Source organism: Marmota flaviventris, chromosome 11 (genome assembly GCF_047511675.1).
Source record: "Marmota flaviventris isolate mMarFla1 chromosome 11, mMarFla1.hap1, whole genome shotgun sequence".
Taxonomy (NCBI): Eukaryota; Metazoa; Chordata; class Mammalia; order Rodentia; family Sciuridae; genus Marmota; species Marmota flaviventris.
In genome coordinates, this window is record NC_092508.1 from 26,028,721 (window position 1) to 26,046,142 (window position 17,422).

Sequence of the window (17,422 nt, forward strand, 5' to 3'; positions counted from 1 at the left end):
ATGACCGTGAAAATATCATTAAAAAGTGATAATGTATGTTTCTGGAAAATAAAAACAAAAAATTTGCTGATAGCAAATACACAATAGCAAAAGTGAAAAGGAAGTAGAGAATTGAAGGAAGTAGCTAAAAGCAGTGAAAAAGGATAAATACATAAAACATGTTGATGGTAAAAACAATAATGGTAATATATTATGGGGTTGTAAAGATGTGTACAATTAAAATGCCTAATGATGATAACACAAAAGTAAACAGGAGAGCAAATGAATTTCTAATGTCCCAATGTTTTCAGGGAAATGGTAAAAGGAATAATTTATATTCTACTGTAAAACTAAGAGGTTAAGAATACATATTGTCATATCTAGGCAAAACACTAAAAGAAAAGTGAATAGTGAATTCATAAATATAGGTTAATAGAGGAGGGAAATATATTTGCTTAATCCTAAAGAAAGCAAGATGTAAGAATCAATGAAATATAAAACATATAAACAATATAGAAAGTCAATGAGCCCCATTGTAGACCCTTTGGAAAAGTAAATAAACTTGATAAAACCCTACTGAAATTCCTGAAAAACCATCCATGTTTGACACTTAATAATACATTAATGCAATTTACCACATTAATAGGTTAAGAGAGAAAAGCCATGTAGTCATTTTGGATTGTTCAGAAAAAGCACGATTAAATTCAATATTAATATATATATTTAGAGCTGGGGCTATAGCTCAGTGGCAGAGCGCTTGCCTAGCATGTGTAAGGAACTGGGTTTGATCCTCAGCACCACAATAAAAATAAATGAATAAAATAAAGGTATTGTGTGTGTTCATATACAACTACAAAAATATTAAGAATATATATTTTTATATATATTTTGAAAGTTCTTTTGGCCAGCCAGGAATATATTCTCATAAAGAACATTATCAAAGTTCTGTAGTCCACATCACTATTAATTTTGATAAATGAATATTCCTGTTATAATCAGAAGTAAAATATCTTCTTTGATCATTACTATTCATTAATGAACTGGCTAGCCCATCTGGTACGATTGGAATCCCCCAAATAATAAAAGTATTAGGATTGAATGAAAGAAATTAAGCTGTTATATATAATATGTTTTGATAACAGGAGACTAAAAGAAGTTATAAATATATTATTAGAATAAAGCGTAACACAGCTGTGGAATGTTTAATATAAAAATCCATTGTATTTTGAAAACCATTTTGTAGTTGAAACAGTAAATACTGAAATTAGGAAAAAAAACATTTTTAAGGCTTTTACAGAAGACAATTACAGAGTTTGAAAGAAAATAAATAGGACCTAAATGAGTGAAGATAAATGCAAATTGTGGATTCTTTTCTCTTTATGGAGATAAGATGGGAGAAAGGCCCATTTTCATGGACATTGCTTTTCATTTTGACAAGTAGAAAAAGGGTTGGTCACACCTTATCACTTATTCTATGTCATTTTAAAGCTTTCTCCCAGGTGACTTAAGCACAACTTTCTTTTGTTAGTTATTCAGATATTGTATTACAATTGTTAACTATCTAGCATGTAGTTTTGAAGCAAAATCTTCTCAATTATTTATTTCCTTATAGACTTTGCCTTCAAAAGAAACATTTTTAAACACTACACAAATGTCTTGCCTACAATCAACTTCAGCTTGGAGTAACTGTGAACATAATTCAAAATCTCAGATATTAAGAGAGCATGTTTCAGAGTTAGATTCTTCTTTCCATTCTGTTCTATCATTACCATCAGGTAAGCCTCCTCATAAACATTTTGTAAGTATCTCTGAATATTTCCTATGATAAAATCTAATCTAATAAATATGGGGAAAGATAAAATTTTATCCATTATTTGGTCATTAGAACTAAACAATTCTCATATAGGAATTTAATCTAGTCATGTGGAGTTAATGTTCTGTGAAAATTGATAAATTCCATATAAACCAATTTACTTTGGGTCAATAACTAGCTTTTAATCTTCTTTGGTAATTTTTGAGCATTTTATTGGTAATATGGCTGTTGTTAAAATGTTTCTCAGTACTAATCTAGTATTTTTCTAATTTGCTATTTTAATGGAGTTTTCCCTATCATAACTTAATATTCATTACATAATATCATAACATAATATTCCTCCATTTATAACTTATGTAATATCATAACATAATATTCCTCCATTTATAACTTACATTAGATTTCTTCAAGTCGCATGAAATCTGTCCATCCACAGGTCTACTTTTGAACCTTGGGTAGATCTATAATCTATGATTGAATAAATAAGGCACACATATCTCTGTATCCTTAAGGTGGTTTTAGAATTTCATTTCTTAAAATTTTTCTGGAACCTCCCTGGTTTTGTCTATATTGGATCCAAAGTAAATATTTCATGCCAAAAGGAAACATTTCTTACATTTGTTATCTCAGGTTCTTCTCTTTATTGGGGAATTTATCAACTGGGCTTGGTTTCCTTTTAAATTTGTGGAAATAACCATCTTTTAAGTTTTCAAAATCTGCTTAAAATCTGAAAACATTAATTTTTATAATTTGCTCTTTATACACATTCCCCTGCCCTTATCCATATTAAAGTGGCATCTTAGCTATGCCATTCTTTAAAATAAGTTCCCAACAGGAATTATTTTAGTCCATCTTTAAGAAAACCTTCATGGTAGGAAGAAATAATATAACAATAACAATGCAGCTAACATCTGGTTTTAGCATACACTGGGCCCTGTGTATATTACGCATAATACATTTTGTTGCTTTATTCTCACAACCCTGTGAGAATAGATACTACCATCCTTTTCATCTTACAGGTGAGAAAATTAAGCTTAAATATGTATCATTATGCAGCTAGCAAATGATGGAACTAGTTCATCTGAGATAGTCATTCTCCAGAACCATGCTCCTAATCACTGTTCTTTACTCTTTTATTAGCAAGTTCACTTCTCTGTTGAAATAACCTTGAAAGCTAGTATAAGATATCCTTCGGGTCTATAAAAAATATAAGATTGGTTTCCTTAACAATTAACTAGGTAGGGTTATTCATTCCTCCCTGCACTCATGAGTATATATACAAATAGATCCATCAGGGAACTTTTATTCTAGTTAAAGACAACTGAAATGTAAAGTAGTAAGTAAAATATTGTGTTACAAAATATTTGGGTAAAAGGCCAGAGGTCACAAGGCAAGTACTAAGAAAGGTACATAGGTAGAATCTAGGGATCTTCTCAGGTTAAATCATGTTTTCCCACAATTCAGTGGTAGAATAGGTGATATTCTCTTTCTAGATAGTTATGTTTAGGCAACTGGAAAGTACCAGAACCCTGAAATATATAAGGAGCATTTTAAGTGAAAACATTTATATTCTCATTTTTGTCATCTGTCATTTGGGACAAACTCCATGACATTTGTGAACAATTGTTTTGTTGTTTTTGCATCTTTTTATATTTGAGGAAGAGATACACCTTCTCTTCGTTTAAAATCCAGAAACTTCCTGGGTCTATCATAATTTATAACAAGTTTTCTTAAAAATGAAAGTTTTTCTTCTTTCAGTAGCAAAACTTTCATCAACTGCTTTATGAACTATTTTTTATTTGCGTCTCAGGAAAAAGTTTACAGTCTCTCTAAATAATAGAAACATGAATAGCTTTGAAAGATGGTTTTTACATTCTTTTACAATTTCATTTTAAAAATTAAACTTTAATACACATAAAGCATATCTTTTTTATTACTTGGCTCCTCTTTGTGAAAGTATAAAATGAATTTCTCTTGAGTCCCTGAAGGAAGACAGTTTATCAGTAGGTTTTAATCTTTGTAAACGTAGATTCATTTAATACTAGTAGACTAAGGGAATGTGAAGTTTGATGTTTTCATAAAAAGTTACATCTGAATTATAGCAATGTTCTCCAAGTAATTAAAAACTACGATCTCTTTTGGAATCCTCATTATTTCAATTACGGTTTGTGGGGTTGAGAAGGAATTGATTCTGTCAGCCAGGTTTTGCTGTAGATTTTCTTAAAGACATTTTGGGTGCATGTGTTTTCATTACCTATGAGCAATATTTATTAATATTAATAAATGCTATATTTCTTACCTACTATTTTAGGAAGTTCACAAATCTATCCCAATCAATAATTTCTAAAATACTGCTAAAAATATACCTTTGAAAAGATTTTGCCACTTCTGATAGTTCTCATTTTTCAAACTTTTGCATATTTTTCTAAATGCATGTGCTATTAACTAGTCATAAAGAGTGGTGTTAACTGAAAGTACTTTATTTTTCCAGATGTGCCTCTTCATTTTCATTTTGAAACATTATTTAAAAAGACTGAAATAAAAGGAGATCTTGCTGAAAATAAAACTGTGGGCAACTGTATCATGTCACCATCACCTGGTATGTCATATTTACAAATCTTGTACTTTCTATTCCTTTTTACCTCCTTATGCCTGTTATTTTTTGCAGCCTAATAAAATTTAACAAAAGAATGAATGTAAATCCTTAATTTTTAATATTCACTTTTCACAAATCACACAAACATAAAGAAAATACATAGCAGCTATATAGCATGGCTGGAGGTACTCTGGGTTTCATTCCCAGCACCAGAAAAGGAAAAAAAATCATTGAACAAGAAATGTGTGATAACTATTAAATGAAAATTATGAATTATTAATAATTTAAATAAAAATAGTTAACCAGCATTCCTATATGGTAAAACTAACAAGCATTTCAGCTCTCTTTATTACTTAATGTTTAATGCAATGTAACCTGACATTCTAATTGATTTGATTAACTTAAAATTATCCCACAATTCACTGGGTAGAATAAGCAGGGCAAAGTATAAAAGGAATTGCTGGAAATTTTCAGAAAATCTCTACTGCAACCACAAATAAAGGCATGCCAAAAAAAAGCCTATAATAATTAATTAGCATAAATTTTATTTTGCTTATAATTATGAAAACAAATTCATAAGGGAGACAACATAGTTTGTATTTTATGTTCAGGATATCAATGGGAAAATGGAGAACCATTCAGTAAACAGTATATTAGTCTTTGATTAAATATTTTTTACACATTGTTTTCACTTGAATCAGAATAAATTTTAATTCATTCGAAGAATTTTTAATAAGATTAAAATTACATAAAAAATACTTAAATTATACTCAGAGCTGGGGTTGTGACTCAGTGTTATAGCTCGCTTGCCTAGCATGCGTGAGGCACTGGGATTGATTCTCAGCACCACATACAAGTAAATAAAATAAAGGTCCATCAAATAAGTTATACTGAAATAATTATGAGTGCTCCAAAAGGGTGTGAAGGTTTTAGCTATGCTTGGAAGCAATTACAAGAAAGTCACACTATCTGCAAAGTTAAAATCTTAATTTACCTCAGTTTGTATGACTTTTGATGTTATCTGCAGATGAAGTAATTATTTACCTCAAAAACTCAAGAGCCAAATGGATGCCAAATTCCAAATTAATGGAGTTTTACTATTAAAATCAGCAGCTTTTATAAATACCAATAACTAGATAGAATATGTAAAGGAATAAAGTATTCTAAGCATGTGACAATGAAAATATACCTCTGACTAAACTTAAGAACCTACATAAAGAAAAGGGTTAGAGGATTTTCCTATACGGAAATATCCCATTCTTACTGGAAGACAGTGCTATAAACTTAAGGTGTCAGTTTTCCCAAAATTAACTTATACACAGAATGTAATTCTAATAAGAACCACAGGGGTATTCTTTTTGAATAAAAGTTATTCTGAACTTTATCTCAGAAAACGTTAAAGAACAGCCAATAAAATTCCTTTAAAGATTAAGGGGCTGGGGTGGTGGCTTGGTGGAAGAGTGCTCGCCTAGCATGCATGAAGCACTGGGTTCAATCCTCAGCACCACATAAAAATAAAATAGAGTGTGTCAACTTAAAACTGAAAAAAATATTTTAAAAAAAGATTAAATGGAGAATGTGTCAGATATCACAATGTATAATAAAGTTCTAATCATTAAAATTTGTTGATATTAATGAAAGCCAGATCAAGGGAACTAAATAACAAGTCTACATACAGACAGACCCAAAGGTTGAATGTATGATAAAAAGTGGTATTTTCCTATCAGTGTGAAAAGGGTGGCTCAGTTAATTGAATACTGACAAAAACAAATTCCTATGATGCATTCTTTGTATGGCAGCACTAGTTGAAGAACTTTTTATTAGTTAATTCTTTTAATCCATGGGGTAGGCGTTATTATCCTTAAATATCCTGTCCCAAATCACAGTTGAGTAGTGACACAGCTGAAACTCAAACCCAATCATTCTGGCTCAAAGTCCATGCTCTATTTAAACAACCAACTCTCACACATAATCTGTGGCATCAAATAACTCATTAAATGAGATTGATACCTCATACAGCACATCAAGTTTAGATGAACAATGAAAATACATTTGAGATGGATTAAATGTTAAAAATGATGTCTTTTCCAAGAATCAGAAGAAAAACTAGGTATGTTTAGTGATAACTGTAAAAGTAATGAAAATGACAATAGCCAACATCTACTGAAAACTTCTGTCAAGTCACTGAATGTTTACTTTTTATCCATTATATTGATACTACAGTAAAAACAGCACTCTCAGATAACAATAAGAATTGAGACACAAGCCTTCTGGGAAGCACTGTGAGATGCATTAGAAGGTCTTTAAAATATATATATTTTTATAAGTTGAGTGTGTGGGGAAAAAAGAAAAAATGTCCTTTTTACTTTTATACCTGCTCAAAATAAGTATTTACTGAACTTAATACCAACTTTGTATTCTGGACAGTTATTCCATTTCCAAGAATGTGGTCTAATCCTAAATATGAAACCTTTATCCACAAATATATTTATCTGAGCATTTTTTTGTGATAATGAAAAACCAGCAACAACTTGAAGAATGATACAGTAACCTGTATACTATAGTAGAATATGCAAACTTAAAAATACCTTAAAAGTTCATGTAAGGATGGAAATGTTACTAATCAAAAGAATATTTTAAAATAAATAGATGAAAATATTTTACTTCCATATTTGGTACAATTATAACCATGCAAAAATGTTTATTCTTCCATCAACCAATTGTGATATGTGGGCCTTGTTGGGGTTCTGAACAAAGCAGATCTATACAGATACACATTCATGCTCTTTTAAAACAATTTGAAAAATAAGAACACTGATGGAGATATTAATGAATTATTGTTAGTTCTGTCTTATGTAATAATGCACAATTTGTTAGAGATTCATGCTGACATATTTGATGAAATTATAGCAAAGAAGTTGTAGAGAGAGAGATGAAACAGGATTGGTAAAGCTATCATTTCTAAAGCTGAGTGAAGAGTACATGGGAATAATTCATTATTCTAGTCTCCTTTTTTGTATGTTTAAAATTTTTCCACAATAAAAAGGGGGGGAAAATGCACCAAAGGCAAGGAACAATCGCCTATACTTAGAGAAAAAAGACTAAAGAAATACTGGAAAGTATAGGTTATGTTCAGGTACTTTTTCATGACATAATTCTACTTATTGGGAACTATACATTTTTCAAAAAGGAAAACAAATATGTGGATATTTCAAGAATTTCCATAATAGCAATAATTCCATGATGATGATGACAGAAGTAAAACTGTATATCCAAAAACTAATTCCTGTAATCAGAGGAATGTTAGGTAACTTATGTAACCATAAGTTACAAGATAAAACATAACATTATACATTATCCTAACTAATATACATTATCCTAACTAAATTATGATTATGCAAAATAAAAGTATATGATGTTAGAGATCATATGATTACAGTTCTTCTAAAGTTACTGTACTGTTTATCTGACTGAAATAAGGCACTGTAAATATTAGGCACAGAATTAACAGTAAATGTATTGACTGTAATGACAACATATCACATGTAATAAAAAAATAAGGGTAGAAGTACACTTTTTGAATGCCTTGGTAATATTATACAAATCAATGAAGTATTCTTTTGTATACAAATCTTTCATTCCCTACCATTCCTACTCCAAATAATTAAGCATTAATAAGGCTTCATCCTATATATCTTTAATAAAGTAGCTGCTCATTAATTTCTTTTACTATTAGTTATTTCTATAAAATTAAGTAAAACTACGGAGTTCAACATTCCTTGAGCACCTCTTCTGTGCCAGGCAGATTATGATAAGAATAAAAGGTGAATCACAGGAGATCAAAGAAATTATAATGCAACAGGGGAAAGTAGACATGAATAACTATTATAGTATGTGTTGAACACATATGGCAACAATATTCTATATATATATATATATATATATATATATATATATATATATATATATATATATATATATATATATATATATAAAGGAGAGCAGAGGGCTTAGCTCAGTGATAGAGCACTTGCTTATCACATGCAAGACCCTGGATTCAATCTCCAGTACCACAAGAGGGAAAAATAGTGGGGGAGTAGATAGCTTAGCACAAGCCAAGACAGAGGTAAAGGGGAATAAGATAAAGAAAGGCAGGAAGGAACTCCCAAGACAAACAGTGATGCCAAGTGCCATCTTGGAATCTAGAAGGTTGAAGTGTTCCAAATCAATGCTTCTCAAAAGTTAATGTGCAAACATATTCTTCGAAGGATACTGTTAGAATGCAGCTTCTGCACTTTAACAAGATCCCAAATGTCTGATTTGGCCATACTGTGTAACAAGGCTTTAAATAATGGAAACCAGCATGCATCATAAAAACTTAGAACAGTGTGATATGTTACAAATAGCTTGGTATTCCTGCAGAGGAAATTGTGTGAAGGTAAGCAGACTATATGGCACTGCTGACATCAGGCAACAAGGACATATGCACAAGTCAAAGTGCAGAGTTGAAAAGTAATACAATCAGCTCATGGGGAAATATAACACAATCAGTTCAAGAGGCTGTAGTTACCAGAATATTCAAGGATATGAAAGAAAAGAAAGACAGCAGAACCATTTAAGACGTGAGACTTTAAAAAGAAGAGACTGAACACAATGAGCAACTGGAATTTTCTACAATGAACAAGTTATTATAGGGATAATTGGTAAAAATTGATTAAGGTACATAAATTAGCTAGTGGTATTCATTTCTTGATTTTTGACAAATTTAACTATATAAAATGATGTCTTTATTTTTGAGAAGTACACACTGATATATTAAGGGGTAAAGCAAATTATGATAAAATGTTAACATCTGGGTAACCTAGGTAAAGGATATATGGAAACACTGCAATAGTTCAGCTTTTTTTCTAAATTTGACTATATCAAAATTAAATGTTATTAAAGTGGATAGAAGAGGAGAAACAATAGAACCCTAACCCACAATTAATCCAGAAACAGAGTTCAACCATCTTAACCCCTATTTCCTCCCATATGAACTAACCAAGTTGTCAATAAACTTATAAACTTGTTTCAAATCTTCCTATCTGCATTTCAACCACATTCAGACCAACATAATTTCTAACCTGTATTGCTGAAAGCAGCTCATTTTCATTTAGTTTTAATCACTTTAGACAGTGATCTTTTCAAAATGCAAATCTGAAATCCTCACCCGGGCCTTTTAAGACTTTTGAGGGAATATTCTTCCCCTAAAGTGGTATTTACATAGGCTACTGGCTCCTGTTTCTTTGGGTGGGGGGGATAGGGGATTGAACTCAGAGGCACTTGACCACTGAGCCACACCTCCAGTCCTATTTTGTATTTGAGACAGGTTCTCACTGAGTTGCTTAGCACATTGCTTTTTGCTGAGGTTGGCTTTGAACTCACTATCCTCCTGTCTCAGCCTCCCAAGTGCTGGGATTACACGCGTGGTGCCACCACCAGGACTCCTGGCTTTTTCTTCACCATACTTCTTTACATACCTGCTGCTATCCAGCTCCCAGATTTGTCTTGCTCCCTTGGACATTTGCCCAAGCTATTTTCCTTCTTTCCCTTGCTGTCAGCTATTTCTGATAATATATGAAATCTCTTCATCTGTGAGTAAAAAGATAGCAAAAGGGTGAACTCTTAGATTTGCTTAAAATACTCCACCAAAATGAAATTACAAGCTCCACAACTGAGCTACACTCCCAGCCCTATAGTTACCTTTTTCTAATGAGTATAGGATTAATGCTGTTTGTTATTCTGTTTAACATTTTCTTTTTTGAATGGTGGAAAATCTTAGAGACCATCTTAAAATTCTGCCCACCATTTTTTCCCCTGGACTGTCATTGATTTACAATTAATTTGGGTATGGCAAATGGATTCCCCTTTCTTCGTGGTAATATTAACTCTTGTCTTGTAACTTTCAGGGTATTCTCACCTATGATATCCTGTTTGATTTTTATTTCCTGACAAGTGAGTTCTTTGAAATATTAAGGTTGATTCTAGAAACATTTTTACTATCATTTCAAATATTATCTCCCCACATATTTTCTCTCCTGTTAAACACTCTTTTTCTTCATATTCATCATTGTTCCTTTCAGTTGTAATTCCTTTTCTAGTCCCAATTTTTATTTTTGGCAGTGTCCATTGTTAACTCAGCTCATTCAGTTCATATTTTGAGCAATTAATTATATTTTATATTTCTGAGATCTCCCAAGAAGACTCTTTATTTTTCTTCACATTTGTTTTAAAGACCCGTTAATCTGTTTTCTGTGAATGTTCCAGAAATTAATTCCTGAGATGGTTTTTCCACTTGTAGATCTTGTTTTATGATGTTGGTATTCAAGATTTCGGTTTGTGAACTCATCTTTGAAGTTGACATTCATTGTTAAAGGTTGTTTTTCCACTGTTATTGATGACAAGGGTAGGGATTTACACCTTACATTACTTCAGATTTATGAGCGAGACATTTAAAAGTAGGACGCTAGGGTATGGCATCTTTCTGCCCAAAGCTCTGGTTGTTACCTGTTGAGATAGGTAATCTCATTTGGTAGCCTGGCTGACATGGATATTGGCATGTATTGACAATTATCAGCTGGTACAGCTAATTGTACTGCTCTGTTTTTCTCTCCTCCAGGTCTACAGCACCTTTCGTATGGATCACATTTTTGTGGCAACACTTTCCTATGTGCTTCTGCCCTATAAATTCTGTTTTATTTAATAAGTTCCCCTTTCTGTTTACAATTGTGCCTATCTCCATGAACCTACATATACAAATTTTGTCTTATCATTTTTAGAATACTTTGCCATCAAGAAACTGGACTCCTTTACTAGGCTATGCCCTTTGCTTCAGTCAGAGTTTCAGAACTGTAACTAATGTCTATGTAAAGGAGCCAATTTTGTTATCAAATCAATACTGAAAATAGTTTCAGATAGATAATACTAATGATGAAGCTAATATTTATTAAGCACCTATCATGCTAGATACTCATTTAATCTTCATAATCCTATAATCCCAAGATTTTATAGATGAGAATACTTAGGCACTGAGTGACTTAAAATTGTGCACTGTTTTTTGTTTAAAAAAATAAGAAAGACTAGTGCTAGTCACTGTCCGAGATGAATAAAATCTAAAATCTGGCTTTTAAGGAATCCAAGACTGTTGTGACCCTGTTGAAACTTACTTGATCTTGAATTATTTCTGGATTTAAGGTAAGCAACTTCAGGATTCAGATCCTATTTAGCCCAAATTTGCAGATCTGAACTAATCCATACTAATTTGGAAGACTTTGAGAACAGATCACCTTCCCTTTTCATCCATCCCCTTCAAAATAATGAAGCAAATACAGGAAGTTGGCAATTTCCTGAGGTTGTTTTTAAGAAATCCCATTTCAGGTACTTTTAGCATAAGGGGTATCCATCTTGGTACTTAAGCATTACTAGTGGTTTTGAACTGATATTTTAAAATTCTGCATTGTTATAAGTACCAATTAACATGTCCATTATTTGTGTTAAACTTCACATTTCCTTTCATTTGTTGTAGTACACAGTACTTCTCTGAATCAGTGGAGTAATGGATATTCACCTACATGTAAGCCTCAAATAAAGTCAGAGTCGTCTGCACAACTGTTTCAGGGAAGAAAGAAAAGACATTTGAGTGAAACAGCATTAGGTAGGTTAAAATGAGGATATGACCATTAGGGTTAAATACTGAAAAGAAAATCTGCTTTTCCACAAAGTTTATAATTGTCTCAGGAGTTTATAATTCAGAATTATCACTTAATTAACTAAAATATTTATTATCCCATGAACATATTCAGTATTCACATAGTTAATTCAGATTTTGTAAACTGGTTATTTACCCATTTTATGGCATTTTCCTTCCAGTGTTCCCTGACTAGTTCTCTTTCATCAGCTGCTGTATGGTTAGAATTCAGTCTCTAAGGTTTTTTTGGACTCAAACTAGTTCAATAACAGGTCATTTACATAAATTTATTACTACTTCTAAATAGTAATTTCTCAAGATTTTGAGAAAGTTGTAAAGATTCAACTAAGGCACTCAACCACCTTATTCAGGTCTCCTTAGGAGTCTTTATAGTTCCAAGGTAATCAAGATATATCACTTGAAGCTGGAACTCTTCCAATAATACAAAATTGATTTGTTGTGGAGATACAGGAGAACACAGTCATACCAGTCATTGTTATGTTTAATAAGAAAATGTCTACATGATTGGTGTTTGTTCATGTTCCAGGGAACATAACCCTATATTTTTGTAAGTATTCCCCAGATGTAACATCTCAATAATGTACTTAACAAATTATAAACTACTTACATCCAAGATGTACTTAACTATAACTATACACAATGGATTTAATGCATTATCTCCAGTATCTTTAGAAATTCTACCAAAATAGACAAGTCACTACTTGATAGTTAATACCTAATCAAGTACATTTTGGCACAAAATGAACAAATTCCCACTCATTGAGAACCTTTGTTATTCTCTAGTGTCTCACTCTTCAGAACAACCAAGGATCATCAGGCTTTGGAAGAACTTTCATACATGCACACCAAAACACGGGAATTTTTCTTACCTCTTAATAAGATACAAATTGACTGATACTTTAGATCTCATTTTGAGTTTAACAGATACTTAGGGATGTAAGAACAAATGAAAGGATATACTGCAAAGAAATTATGACAACTCCAAAATTAAAGCACATCTAGTCCAGACTTGTATAACAAGTCATATCATGAAAAACGAGCTATTCCAGATCACAAGAAAACTTGGAGAGTAATAACCAATTTTAATATGTGGCTCCATATTTGAAAAAACTAACCAGAGAGGATATATTTTAATGACTTGAGAATATAAATGTAGACTAGGTATTAGGTATTAGATTTTATATTATTTGGGAAATATCATTGTATTTTTTAAAATTCACACTAGAATAAAATAGTATGTAAATGAATATATATATTTCCTTATTAAGAATAAAAACAAAGGAACTTGAAAGACAGATAATACAAATTAAAAGTCAATTTCAAATCAATATCATTAGAGAAAAACTTTATCCATGAAACAAGAAAAGGAAGGTATAAAAAAGGAATACGAGAGGACAATAACTTTTAGAAATTAGTACTTTAATTGTAGGAATTTTTCAAAATAGTGTTTTTATAAGATCAAGGAAATCTCACAGAAAAGACAGACATAAAAAAATGAAAGGATAAGAAAATTCAGATCAGTCTTAACAATGTAGCCTCTGAGAGGAGTCACAGAAAAAAAGGAACTGGGTCAAGAGAGCAGATGGAGTATTAAGTAATATGAACGTGCTGGAGAGAAAATGCCAAGGTGCCAGAAAATGGAAATACCTGTATCAAGATCAAGTGAAGTGAGGCCCTTCTTTTATATTTCCCCTTTTGTTTATTTTCAAAACATGAATTTTTTTTAATCCATTGATTAAACTATCAATTCACCTCTCAATGACTGGAGAAATAATTCTAATAATATTGGTCATGTTTAATTTATGACATTATGAATGGTTCTTTCCTTGGCAGGAGAAAAAAATAGATTTGAAGAATTTGCTTTTCAACGCACAGAACCAGGATCCCATTGTAATTTCACTACCATCTCTAATGTCAATGTTATATCAAGAACACAGAATTCATCAGCACAAGTAGGTTTTTACTATACCGAACTCTAAGACTGCTTTATATTATATTGTTATATTGTGTGCAAGTAGAAATACTTAACAATGAAACCCATATTTTGAATAATTATAATGCATCAATAAAGAAAAAATAAAAAACTCCATATTATCAAATTCTTTTTAAAACTATGTATAGATTTTTTAAATAAAACCAGCTGATTTAAAAATTTGGGTATTTTGCTAATTTATATCAGCCTTACTGGCACATTTAGAACTATCTTATTAGGAAATAATAAATTTGATAAATAAAACTTTTTTCTTACTTGGAAAACAATTATTAATCTTCAGTTACAGATTCTTTTCTGTGTTAAAAACTAAATTTTATCATGACCATTTCTATTCTTTAGCATATGAAGCTACAAAGAGCCTTGCTAATAATGTGAGTTCAGGACTTGTATTGTTCTTAATCTGCCTTGTTTTTTGGCACAAGACCCAGTAAAAGAAAAGTTAAAAGGTGGGAAGTGTTAGAAATGAACAACTTGAAACTCGGGGACCAGAAACACATAAATTAAGACTATAATAATAATTTTTACTAAACGTTTCACCAAAACATATTTCATAAACTTTCCTAATAATAAGTATATATGTTTGTGCACATAAATATACAAATTACAAACCTGACAAAACAGTTTAGGCATACTTCCTTAACTGGTTTTCTTAACATTTTATAGTCACATTTGAGAACAATGAATTTACAAAAATTACATAGATGATTATTATGAAACTAATGAAAGAAATGTATCACCAGAGTTTAACTAGGTATGTAAACCATTACCATAATTCTACTTTGCAGAGTACGGCACGAAGGAGGTTAAGAAGTGAGAGCTCTTATGACATAGATAACATTGTGATTCCCATGTCTTTAGTAGCCCCAGCTAAGTTAGAGAAACTCCAATATAAGGAAATTATCACTCCAAGGTATGTATCCTTACATTCTTTCCTCTTCCTTTAATAAACTTAAATCCAGAGTGAAGTGGAAATCTTAACTGAGAGGAGAATGCTAGCCTACTTTCTGGCCTACTTGTATAGCCACAGAGGGAAAATAGTGAAAGAAAGCTTCACATTACTCATGGTGAAGAAAAACTGCCAGAGTATCACAACTTTACTTCTTAGTTTTTATTAAGAACTGAGAATTTCTAGATTGATTTACTTTAGCATTCTAGTCATGTTTTTTTCATTCATTTGTATTTTGGTTCCGATTATGTACAATGGCACTAAAAGGCACTTTACTGATAGAAAAACTACAGCAACAAACAAATTTGCCTTAAGAGATGTACAAGAGTTCAAAGAAAGCAACTACCTTTGTAATAATGTATTCGCGACATGAGACAGTAATATCTGTCACAACAAAACTAAAATTTTGATTTGGCCAAGTTAGCAATAAACACTTAAAAGATGCATGGGAAGGTCTGAGAAGACATACAGGGAGTTATGGTATTTACAACAGGGAGATTATAACAAAGGTAGACTGGCAAATGTGTAAGGCTTAGCCAGATAGGTTTTGCATAGACTGATAAAGGCAGGTAAGCCTAGAAAAGAACCAGACTGTGGAGGTCCCTGAATACCATATGCAGATCTGCTTCTATTGGCAGTCAGGTTAGCCCAATTTCTGGCAGTGATGAAAGCAGTTCCTAAAAATATGAATATGGCACAGGAAGTAGACATAAAAAGACTAGAAATCAAAACTTGAGTCAGGTGATAACCAATTAAGGCCTACCCATCTCTAGTTTAATTTCAGTTTATCTTAATTACTTTGAGGTATTAAGGCAAGTCTAGTATTCTAAGAGGTATTATGAGAATTCATATTTTAAAAGCCTGTTGAAATTTCCTACAAAAATTAGAAATATCATTTGTTCTGTAGCAACAATGTTTTTTCATTTGCAGTAGTGGGCTGGAACTAGCTGGTGGACCTGGCTATTAAATACAGAATTCTATAAGTCGGTTAAACTATTAGTAGCTGAAAAGGGGCCCTAAGCATTTTCTCATCAAAGAAATTGGCAGAAACGACAAATCAGGTCTTTTTTTCCTTCTTCTCTTTGGTCAAGTTGTTTATCAGCATACCACTGACTTATTTTTAAATCAGTACATGTATGTAACATCCAACTATACAGAAGAGGTTTCACTCACTGTAAAGGCAAAAGTAAAGACTCATCTTCCCTGTTTTTTTTTTCCTCATAATACGAATATTCTTTCTCTTAAAAAAAACCAACAAAGTATTAAGATAGAACCACATGAATTATGGAAATCCCAAGGAAAGAAATCACAATGTGCTTAAAAGAATAAATAGCTACAGTTAGAGAAATTGATAAAAGCTATTTGAAACTGGTTTATATCTTCAACAGCTGGAGGATGGTTGTTCTTCAGCCTTTGGATGAATATAACTTACGTGAAGAAGAGGTAAGCTACCTTTCATTTAATGAGATAATTACACCTTTTATATTATGAAGCCTGTTTAATTTAACATTTAAGGAAATAAAGGAAAACATAAACCCTTGAACATCTGACTTTTTTTTCACTTAACCAAGTTTTTCAAAATGGTTATTAATTCTATAGAAAAATATTTCTGTGCAAATTTGACTTCAAAAAGATAATAATGTTTAAAGAAATAGAGGAAAAGTAAAATATGCTATTTATGAGTTGACATTGATATAGACATATTCCTCTCAGCATTAATCTTGTTTCTTTTTTTATAAAAAGACAGTGTCAATATTCACTCCTACAATTCCATTTTCAATATATTAGAAACAATTTAGTTTTTTTTAAAAAAATCTTTATTTATTTTGTATGTGGTGCTAAGGATCCAACCCAGTGCCTCATGCATGTGAGGCAAACGTTCAACCACTGAGCTACAACCCCAGCCCGAACCAATTTGCATTTGAATTTGGAAAACTTTGGAATTTAATATGGTACATGTATCTTGTAATACCTAGCCTAAACAGTTCTTATAACATTAATCAAATATTAGTAGTTCTGTAATCAAATGGGATAAACACTAAAAACCGCCTGATACCATTTCAGATCAGACTGGATTATATGAAAAATCTGTTTTTTCAGATTTTTGGATTATGGAATTATAGGTAAGGGTTTATAGATCTTTATCAGTAAAATTACACTAGGACAAGAATATAGGGAATAATATATAACCAAACTAATGTCAACGTGATGGTCTCTAAAAGCAGTATTTTGTAGCAGATAATTGATTTCTATGAAATAACGGTATTTCTATGCCCTGTCATGTTTTTCAGCTACCCTACAACTTACCTTTAATGACCTTCCCTCTTGTAATGCATTCTATTTCAGAA

General features: G+C 31.5%; 1 protein-coding gene across 4 annotated transcripts in view; it reads left to right on the forward strand.

Annotated features, from left to right (window-relative positions):
- Kansl1l (KAT8 regulatory NSL complex subunit 1 like) overlaps nucleotides 1-17,422 on the forward strand; it is a 132,038-nt gene that overhangs the window by 110,299 nt on the left and 4,317 nt on the right. For all 4 annotated transcript variants that reach the window (XM_027941646.2, XM_071618845.1, XM_071618843.1 and 1 more), the window contains exons 7-12: nucleotides 1,592-1,754; nucleotides 4,284-4,391; nucleotides 11,953-12,081; nucleotides 13,969-14,087; nucleotides 14,914-15,038; nucleotides 16,463-16,517. In XM_027941646.2, coding sequence (XP_027797447.1) covers nucleotides 1,592-1,754; nucleotides 4,284-4,391; nucleotides 11,953-12,081; nucleotides 13,969-14,087; nucleotides 14,914-15,038; nucleotides 16,463-16,517 — 699 coding nt within the window. The remainder of the gene's footprint in view (nucleotides 1-1,591; nucleotides 1,755-4,283; nucleotides 4,392-11,952; nucleotides 12,082-13,968; nucleotides 14,088-14,913; nucleotides 15,039-16,462; nucleotides 16,518-17,422) is intronic.